This window comes from Oncorhynchus clarkii, chromosome 24 (genome assembly GCF_045791955.1).
Source record: "Oncorhynchus clarkii lewisi isolate Uvic-CL-2024 chromosome 24, UVic_Ocla_1.0, whole genome shotgun sequence".
Taxonomy (NCBI): Eukaryota; Metazoa; Chordata; class Actinopteri; order Salmoniformes; family Salmonidae; genus Oncorhynchus; species Oncorhynchus clarkii.
In genome coordinates, this window is record NC_092170.1 from 38,277,000 (window position 1) to 38,287,623 (window position 10,624).

At 42.3% G+C, this 10,624-nt stretch overlaps 1 protein-coding gene across 1 annotated transcript; it reads right to left on the bottom strand.

Annotated features, from left to right (window-relative positions):
• Positions 1-1,932: 1,932 nt before the first annotated feature.
• On the bottom strand, positions 1,933-9,315 carry LOC139382992 (lysosomal amino acid transporter 1 homolog). The gene is made up of 8 exons (XM_071127279.1): positions 9,148-9,315; positions 8,415-8,778; positions 7,303-7,432; positions 6,303-6,390; positions 5,694-5,806; positions 3,455-3,550; positions 2,345-2,530; positions 1,933-2,194 (listed from the first exon to the last, which is right to left on the bottom strand). The coding sequence occupies exons 2-8, from the start codon at positions 8,606-8,608 to the stop codon at positions 2,078-2,080; spliced, it is 924 nt and encodes a 307-aa protein (XP_070983380.1). The 5' UTR covers positions 8,609-8,778; positions 9,148-9,315; the 3' UTR covers positions 1,933-2,077.
• Between the last annotated feature and the right edge of the window lie 1,309 nt (positions 9,316-10,624).

Below are 10,624 nucleotides of genomic sequence, written 5' to 3' on the forward strand. Positions count from 1 at the left end.
ATGTCCAACACTTAACTAGATTCATATTTACATTTTCACCAGAGAAGACGCCTATGACGCTAAGGGAATTCTATTACACTGGCCCAGGTTGAACCCGGGCAATGGCCCATCACGTCATCGGGTGAAATAGCGGGGATGCAGGAGCGCCGTTCTCAAATCAAACAGTAATCTGAGCCACTCGGTCATGTCAACACGGCATCATGGTGCAGCGTCACAAAACATACACACATTTTCCATCAAATAAAGTGTTTGAATAGTCAAACTAGTTTTTATTGAGAAAGCAGAAAGTTCAAATAAATAAATAATCAAAAGCAATCACTTTAGCATGTGAAAACAGAATCCTACCCATCTTTCCACGTGCTTAATTACGTCATTTTTGTTTTGAGCCACCTTCACCGGTGACCAGAGTGGGGCACACCCAGGAGGCAGCCCGATTCCAAAATGAATACAATCACTTTTCACCCAGCTCAAACTCCTCCCACCGGGGGAGTAACCCGGGCCAGATAAACAAACCCCACCTCACTGAAAGACGGAGGTAGAGAAAATCTGTGCTGTCAATCGACCAATCACATCCATGACACACTAACAGTGATGTGACCAGTACAAAAACGTAACGAACCGTTGGTCTCCCGTAGTTCTATTCCCTCATCATGACTCCATGTTACCAAGTTATGACACATCAATTTATAAAAACGGTCAAATTTCCCACAAAACCTTGATCCACCGCTTTCTGAACATGTGACTACACACATAGAAGACCGGGGTGTATTCATTAGTCACACAACATTTTCCGTTTTTGAGTAAACGGTTGGTTTCCGTTTCGAAACGCTTTACTCTTAAACAAAAATATTTTGCAACGAAAACGAGAGTTTCTATTGGACAAATTCAGGTAGGCCCTTTAACCCGTTTTGTTCCATTTGGATCCTAATGAACACACCCCTGGACACAACTCCAAAATAAGGGGTGAACTCAATGTTCACGGCTGTGACTCAATACCTCCCTTCCTTTGTGGACACTGAAAGTAAAATCAACTGGGCCAGAGGAGATAAGGAGAGGAGATAAGGAGAGGAGATAAGGAAAACAGGCTGTTCAGTTAGATTTCAGTTGGTTTTAAAAAGCAGCAGCCTTGAACACATCAAACAGCCTTCAGCACTCCACTGCAGCAACACATTCATATTAATATAATGTAGATGCAAGGCACAGGATATCAGACTTAACCCACTGCATTTTCACCATCTAAACACTGTGTAAACACTCCAAGCAATTTACCAACTACAACTTATATATAGGGATTCAACTACGACAGAATCTGCTCATAGAACAAAACCAGGGGTAAACTAGAACTAAATACATTACTGTGGGTGCAGCCCACTACTTTGCGACACACCAATAGTGCCAGCGTATGGCATTTTTAAAGGTCCACACAGGAACAGCCACTGGTGTGGTCCCCTACGGTACGGTCTACCTAGACGACAACGCTGCGTGAACAGTTCAAAGTGTATTGCATATCTTATCCTGGAAAACACAAGAGCTCTAACCGTTGACAAACTAGACCAGAGCAATGTGAGACACGGACACAGCCAATAGACCTGTAGCGTACGAGGAAACGGCATAGTGAACAGATCACATGACCCCCCCCCACCCCTTACAAAGAGAGTGAGAGAATAGATCTACTGAGATTACATTCCTCAAATATAAAACGCCTGTAATTCACCTGTATTTCAGAGGAGGGAACATTGGTGTACCATCACATCTGTCGGATTAGTGCAGGTCTCCAGTCAACAGGGAGTTTTTCCAAGCAACCGTTCTTCTACACCTGCATTGCTTGCTGTTTGGGGTTTTAGGATGGGTTTCTGTACAGCACTTTGTGATATCAGCTGATGTAAAAAGGGCTTCATAAATACATTTGATTGATTGAGGAGGATTTCTAGAATTCTCTTATTGTTCTCACTCTAGAACTTCCATAATGTTCTCACTCTAGAACTTCCATAATGTTCTCACTCTAGAACTTCCATAATGTTCTCACTCTAGAACTTCCATAATGTTCTCACTCTAGAACTTCCATAATGTTCTCACTCTAGAACGTGGACAGTTCCTCCTCTTCACAGAGCAGAGGTTCTACTTCAGGAACGTTCGTCTTCTTGCTGGTTTTAGCGGAGTGGTTCTTCCTATAGATGATGAACTGGGCGGTGACCTGGGAGAGTTAAGGCTCATTCACAAACACACCACAACAAGTCAACAAAATCCCAACACTTAAACAACAGAGACAAAAATAACACCTTCCCTTCATTATTTGTATCTTTTTTTTAGTGAATTGATGATCTCTGAGAAAAAGAAAGGATACAAAGAAGTCTAGGAGGAGGACTCCCAGGCTGCCGATGAGCCAGGCCAGATGTTTGAGGATGAAGGTCTGTTTGGAGCCGGCCAGAGCTGGTAGAACCACAATGACACTGAGCCCGTAGGTCCCGTTGCCCATCATGGCCAGGGCAAACAGCATGTACGACGTGCCCTCTGTAGACTGCCGCTTAAACTGGAGACAGACAGGGAGATGTTACCGTCTAGACCTCAAAACCAACAGAGAAAACTGAAGATTTTAGGCTCAAAACATGTTACATAGTTAATTATTCAACCCCATTCTGTTACTTCTTAAATTGTACCCACTTTTTATTTTAAGAAGTTCCAAAATAATATTCATTCCTAACATATTTTCACAATGTTTGACAATGTGTTAGTATGCATGATTTTTAGTTGGTAAGTCATGCATGCTCACACAGACACTCACTAGATCAAAACGTGTGTTTGTGTACTGTGTTCTCCCCCTTAGAACATCCCTAGGAACTGTTATCACATTGGGAGTGACAGTGAGTTCTCAGCAGGAGACCCCAGTTCAGACGCTGTGACATCACTCAGCAGGAGACCCCAGTTCAGACGCTGTGACATCACTCAGCAGGAGACCCCAGTCCAGATGCTGTGACATCACTCAGCAGGAGACACCAGTTCAGATGCTGTGACATCACTCAGCAGGAGACACCAGTCCAGATGCTGTGACATCACTCAGCAGGAGACCCCAGTTCAGATGCTGTGACATCACTCAGCAGGAGACACCAGTCCAGATGCTGTGACATCACTCAGCAGGAGACACCAGTCCAGATGCTGTGACATCACTCAGCAGGAGACCCCAGTTCAGATGCTGTGACATCACTCAGCAGGAGACACCAGTTCAGATGCTGTGACATCACTCAGCACAAAACACTATTGTCTCTCAGGCCCGGTTCTCATTTTACAAATTAAACAGCATGTGTTCCTCATTCGTCTCTTCTATTTTGGCCCCATCTACTTTGAGTCTTTCTTCCCCTCCTCTCACCCTCTCACTCCTCATGTCCCCTAACCCTGCCATCCTGTTAAATCTTACCCCACCTCCCCTCCATAAAATCACCCATAGACTGTCACTCACATTTTTGTAGAGCTGTGGAAAACGAGAGGAGAGGTAGAATATGGAGGCCAGGTATCCACAGGCATAACCAGAGATCTCCACGCTGTTAGAGGCACTCTGAAGAGAGAGGCAGAAAGAGAGAGAGAGTCAGAGACGGAGACAATGAGAGAGACACACAGAGAGTCAGAGAGAGAAGCAGAGAGTCAGAGAGAGAGAGACCTACCTTGGTCTGACCATATCTGCATCAGGTAACTAATATGGCAGTGAATGCACTCAAAGAAAAAGCCTGCAGAGCAATGTATGCAATAAAAATGAAATTATTCAAAATCAACATCCCAATTAAAATTTGGACTAAAATATTTGACAGTGTAATCCTACCAATAGCTCTTTATGGAATTGAGGTTTGGGGGCCACTCAATAAACTGGACTTTAAAATGTGGGACAAACATCCAATTGAAGCCCTACATGCAGAATTCTGTCGGAAAATCCTACAAGTCCAGAGAAATACACCAACTAATGCATGTAGGGCAGAATTGGGCCGCTTTCCAGTAATAATGAAAATACAGAAAAGATCATTAAAATTTTGGCTACATATAAATTCAAGTCCAAATTCAAGTCTGCAATTTAAAGCACTTCAAACCCAAGAGCTGAGCCCAGAAACGAGCCCTCTCAGTCAGCTGGTGTTGGACCTCACCAACCAAGCTGACACCAGCACTGCTTCAAAAGACAGAATTCCAATAAGCAAAATCATGAACCAATCAAAGGAATCATATTTCCAATACTGGAAAAACGAAACAAAATCCCAAAGTTGCTATCTGACCCTAAACAGAGAATATGAATTGGCTGATTATCTCTACTCTGTCAGAGATACGAAGCAGAGACAGATCCTTACCAAGTACAGGCTGAGTGACCACCGATTGGCAATAGAAACCGGCAGACATAAAAAGACATGGCTACCCAAAGAGGAGAGTGTATGTGGTCACTGCACGACAGGGGAGGTAGAGACAGAGATGCACTTTCTCCTTTATTATGAGAATTATTCTTCACAAAGAGATTCATTATTCACAGAAATGACTACATATATTCCACATTTTTACAAATTGAACCCAGAGGAAAAACTAAGAATACTCATGGGCGAAGGAGCAATGGCTCCTCTTGCAGCCAAATATGTATTTTCCTGCCATAGCCTGAGGGACACTGAATAATAACATCTGCATAGTAAACAGTAACTTACTTATTATTGCTATTATTGTTATTACTATAATTATTAATGTTTATCATTCCAAATATGGGTGGTAATGGTAGTGATAACAGTGATAACAGTTTAGTGATGGTAGTAGTAGTCGTAGTAATGATGATTGTAGTTGTAGTACTGATATAAAGAAGAAGATGACCGTTATTTAGTTATAAGTTAGTTATAGTTTCATTTTCCATAATTTGATTTTATATTTATTGCATTTCTACTATTGACTGTTACCATTTTATTGTTATTATTTTTGTATTTAATTTTGTATTATTATTTACTACCATTTTATATTATTATTTGCTATCATTTACAATTTTGTTACAATATATATTGTATACATTGTTGCTTTGGCAATATTGACAATGTTTTTCATGCCAATAAAGCAGCTTGAATTTGAATTTGAGAGAGACACAGAGAGAGAGAGAGAGAGAGAGACACAGAGAGAGAGACACACAGAGAGAGAGAGAAACACACACACACACACACACACACACACACAGAGAGAGACACACACAGAGAGAGAGAGAAAGAGAGATCCACAGAGAATTCGAAAACAAATCCAATTTTGATAAACTCCCATATCTACTGGGTGAAATTCAACAGTGTGCCATCACAGCAGCAAGATTTGTGACCTGTTGCCACAAGAAAAGGGCAACCAGTGAAGAACACACACCATTGTAAATACAACCCATATTTATGCTTATTTATTTTATCTTGTGTCCTTCACCATTTGTACATTGTTAAAACACTGTATATATATAATATGACATTTGTAATGTCTTTATTGTTTTGAAACTTCTTTATGTGTAATGTTTACTGTTAATTTTTATTGTTTATTTCACTTTTGTATATTATCTACCTCACTTGCTTTGGCAATGTTAACACATGTTTCCCATGCCAATAAAGACCTTGAATTGAAATGAGAGAGAGACACACAGAGAGAGAGACAGAGAGAGAGACAGAGACAGAGAGACAGAGAGAGACAAAGAGACAAAGAGACAAAGAGAGTCTCACACTCTGAGTGTTGGCAGAGGGGTTGTTGTCAGTGATGAACTTGAGGAGGATCAGGAGGGCCACAGTGGAAGCCCCACACCACAGGAAACACAACCACTTCAACGTGGGGCGCTCTGGGGGAAGAGACAGACACAGTGTTGCTGCCCCTCCTGGTTTTGTAGAGGTGACCTGTTTCAGACACACCTGTGAGATACCTGAGCTACGGCAAAAGTAGGGAAGGGCTTGAACAGGTGTGGCAAGATCTCCCTCTCTCTTTCTGTCCCTCAAATCAGTCACTCTGTCTTTATTGACAGAGACACACCCACAACACACACACACTTGTGTAGATGTACTGTTCAGTAATCCAATATGTCTTAATTTTGTGTTCCAGCCCTCGGCTGCAAACTGGACTAACAAAGGAGCTTTACAAGGTGAGAATTTGTCAGTCATCAACTTTTAGTGGAAACTAGCAATTTCACTTGAACACAGTCATGTCAAACACATTAGGCATGGATAACTGGGCAGAGCTGTTAGCATTGTCTATAGGGAATACATCTAGCATATTAGTGAGTACACAGACTGGAGTACACTATAGCACACAACTACAATACAAGGAACAACACTGATTACTTTTAGATGACTTGTTCTTTATCTTGTAGTAGAGGAACTGGGAGATGAGCAGGAGATCAGTGAAGATGTAGAACACTACTGTCACAATCTGAGAGAGAGAGAGAGGGGGAGAAGAGAGAAGAGAGAGAGAAGATATGATTTTGACGACAGTGGCACCCTCTGCAGGTAGGCATAGGTAAGGGTCAGGGAAAGGTAAGGGTCAGGGAAAGGCATAGGTAAGGGTCAGGGAAAGGCATAGGTAAGGGTCAGGGAAAGGCATAGGTCAGGGTCAGGGAAAGGCATAGGTCAGGGTAAGGTAAGGATCAGGGTCAGGGAAATGTCAGGGAAAGGCATATGTCAGGGTCAGGGAAAGGTCAGGGTCATGGAAAGGTAAGGGTCAGGGAAAGGTCAGGGTCAGGGAAAGGTCAGGGTCAGGGAAAGGCATAGGTCAGGGTCAGGGAAAGGCATGGGTCAGGGTCAGGGAAAGGCATGGGTCAGGGTCAGGGAAAGGCATGGGTCAGGGTCAGGGAAAGGCATGGGTCAGGGAAAGGCATAGGTCAGGGAAAGGCATAGGTCAGGGAAAGGTAAGGGTCAGGGAAATGTCAGGGTCAGGGAAAGGTCAGGGTCAGGGAAAGGTCAGGGAAAGTATAGGTTCAGGGAAAGGTCAGGGTCAGGGAAAGGTCAGGGAAAGGTCAGGGTCAGGGAAAGGTCAGGGTCAGGGAAAGGCATAGGTCAGGGTCAGGGAAAGGCATAGGTCAGGGTCAGGGAAAGGCATAGGTCAGGGTCAGGGAAAGGCATAGGTCAGGGTCAGGGAAAGGTTAAGGAAAACATGCCATTGGGATACAATGTACCTAACTAACTCCACAAACCAGATGAAACAAAATGCTGAATGTTTTAAAAATATGCTTCAATGCAGCTGTGATACAGTGCATCATGGCATGTCTGGGCAGAGAGTGCTATGGCAATGCCTCTGCCCATATTCATACAAGAGCAAGTTGAAGTTGTGCCTGTTGATAGATACCTGGATGGGCAGCTGGCTGGTCAGGACGCAGCCTATTAGACTGCTGAGGTCCCCACTGAAGAGGAAGAGCAGAAAGCCAAACGACATGGCCTCCTCCACTTTACCATTGCGATAAGCCTCATAGACTTGCCTGGGGGGAGAAAGAGAGAGAACAGACACAAAGGAGGAGGAGAGAATGGGGGAAGAAAAGAAGAGACCGGTGTGATGTAAACAGATACTTAGATTAGATGTCTCTCAGAACCTGATAAACTGTCTTTGCAGAGCCACAGACTTTCTACTTGCTACGGTAATAAATCACTCATGGGCTATTTGATTTTTTTATGGTCTCCCAAGTGGCGCAGTGGTCAAAGGCACTGCATCTCAGAGCTTGAGGTGTCACTACAGACCCTGGTTCGATTCCAGGCTATCACCACCCATGATTGGGAGTCCCATAGGGCAGCGCACAATTGGCCCAGTGTCGTCCGGGTTTGGCCGTCATTGTAAATAAGAATTTGATCTTAACTGACGTGCCTAGTTAAACAAAGGTTACATTTAAAATGGTAAAATCTGTCATGTGTATCATCACAACACCAAATGGCAATTGAGACCACAGATATTGTGATCAACAGCTGAGATCAGCTATTTGTTTGTATTATAAATACAAAACTACGTTCCCCTTAAAGAGAACGCATTCCTAACGCAGTGGTAGAGTAGACAGCAAGAAACAGAACATTGAAACTTACGGCAGAGTAGACAGCAAGAAACAGAACATTGAAACTTACGGCAGAGTAGACAGCAAGAAACAGAACATTGAAACTTATGGCAGAGTAGACAGCAAGAAACAGAACATTGAAACTTATGGCAGAGTAGACAGCAAGAAACAGAACATTGAGACTTACGGCAGAGTAGACAGCAAGAAACAGAACATTGAGACTTACGGCAGAGTAGACAGCAAGAAACAGAACATTGAGACTTACGGCAGAGTAGACAGCAAGAAACAGAACATTGAGACTTACGGCAGAGTAGACAGCAAGAAACAGAACATTGAGACTTACGGCAGAGTAGACAGCAAGAAACAGAACATTGAGACTTACGGCAGAGTAGACAGCAAGAAACAGAACATTGAGACTTACGGCAGAGTAGACAGCAAGAAACAGAACATTGACATCAGCCCGATGACTACGCTCCAGTATTCCCACACATTCTCCACGCATTCCTCAAACAGGTAGAGGATCCAGGGCGTCCCGTTAGAGCACAGTGGCCGACCCAGCACGGGGGAAGTTAGGTTCACGGCCACGTCCGCAGTCCTCCCCGGGAAGCGGGGCATGGGGGCGACTATGTCCGTCCCACCGTCAGTCCCTCTGCCTCCGTGGAAGAATCCGAGCGCGATGATGTGGAAGTGTTCGTTTGTTGACACCAAACACTGACCGCCCTCGAGCCCACCACACCTAGGCTACAGGTTGGCAAACGAGCGTGTGGCGATGTCATTTGATGAGTCTGCAAGGCAATATACACATGGTCATTGACATAATTACGAATTGGCTGGGGAGATTTGAAAGAGTGGTGTCGGGTGGGGAAAGAAATACAATTAATTGTTACTGTGCTTTTGGTTTCAGCAACGACATGCACGCACCAGACAACTCTGATACAATGTTGATGCTTTCTCCATTTAAGAAAACATTTGCATATTGGTAATAACCTTTTGTTGGGGTCGCATAGGTCTACAATGCTGCAATTTGATCGTCTATAGACCAGAAGCTATTCATTGATGTGGCTATCGCTTCTCATCAAATGGTTGGACCAGCCATAACAGGCACAGACCAACCAACGTTGTCAACAAATCAAATGCAGCTCATAAACTCTCACCGGATGCGTTGATTTCTCGACCTTCGTGTTACTGTGCGACGGCTCTCCATCTCAACTCGGCTGCCGTTATGTTTTGATTGAGCGATATATTCCGCTAAGCTATTTAATTTCCCATTATTTTATTATATTGGAAACGATCAATTATTCTCGCCCACTCCTGTCCTCCGAAATGGCATCAAATGAAATTGTTTCACTTCCGCATTTTCTGGAGAAAGCGCAGAACTGAGAAGCACAAGGATAAGGACGTAGCACCATCTGCTGGGTGTTATGCCGCGGTGTGATACATCTAGTCAAATAGAATTGTATTATTTTGTCACATGCATCGAATACAACTGGTGTAGACTAACGTGAAATGCTCCTTTACGAGCCCTTCAACAATGCAGAGTTTAGAATAAAACAGTTACACAAGAGGAGTAAAATACACAATAATCGGGTGATTCTGCATCTACGTGCACGTCCATGTCCTCAGGTCAATTTTGGGGATTTTATCAAAAATAAAGCTAATACAAATATTTGTATGTTAAGTTCACACTGGAATCACCCCATACGTCTTTAAACACCTCTCTATCAAGTATTTTAGCTACTTTTCAGATGCATTTTATACCCCCATTTCACTATTTTTCCCTTGTCCTTGTCCCTGACCCAGACTTTTAAGCTTCTACTATTTCTTTTCTATTAGAAAACATGAATAATTACACATTATATAATGTTATGTACTACAGAAAGTGTCAATCAAATCTATATCAATATTTATTGTGAGTATTCCCTTTTATATATATATTTTTTAACGCAAAATATACCTGTCCTTTGGGAAGGGTGTCATTTCCACCACTGAAGACAAATTCCTCATTAATAAAGTTTTTTTTTTCAAGAGAATGTTAATTTAGTTACCATGGAAACATATTGTGACACTGAAGCACGTGGCAGCAGTGGACAGTTGTTCCAGATGTGATGTCCAGAAGTTTAAGAAAAATCAAGGTAAATATTGCTTTGTGTAGAGAATATTTTAATTGTCAGTCATTTCCAAACAGGCTATAATTTCTTTATTTTATGGTAGAACTTTAGAATTTAAAAAAATACATATATTTTATGTATTTAGTGTAAACAATATGCTAGCTGTAATACTAATCAAAGTATGCTAAGCTGTCTGTCAATTTTCTCCAGAAACTGTAGAAATGTCATTTCCATCACAGTCATTTCCATCACAGACTTAAGTGTGGTGGAAATGACACAAATCCATTATATTATTCGTTTTTACTTTACTTCAAAACATTTTTTAAATTTACTTTAGGCGTATTTAATCATGTTTTAAATGAATTGAAACTATAAAATGCTCCAAGGTGTGCACAAGTTGAAAACTAAGTCATATTTGTCTTTATTTTTTACAAGATGCCACATAAAACTGCACAGAGGTCACAGACATATAGAAACCAAATAAAAAAGTATCGTATATGATACCAGGAACATCTGCAAAAAG

What these genes read in the sequence shown, in the direction of transcription:
- LOC139382992 (XM_071127279.1), bottom strand. Translation starts at nt 8,608, where the DNA reads ATGCCCCGCTTCCCGGGGAGGACTGCGGACGTGGCCGTGAACCTAACT. An exon ending in CCAGCCAGCTGCCCATCCAG is followed by an intron (nt 6,391 to 7,302) that starts GTATCTATCAAC and finishes TCTCTCTCTCAG; the next exon opens with ATTGTGACAGTAGTGTTCTA. An exon ending in TTCCACAGCTCTACAAAAAT is followed by an intron (nt 2,531 to 3,454) that starts GTGAGTGACAGT and finishes GTCTGTCTCCAG; the next exon opens with TTTAAGCGGCAGTCTACAGA.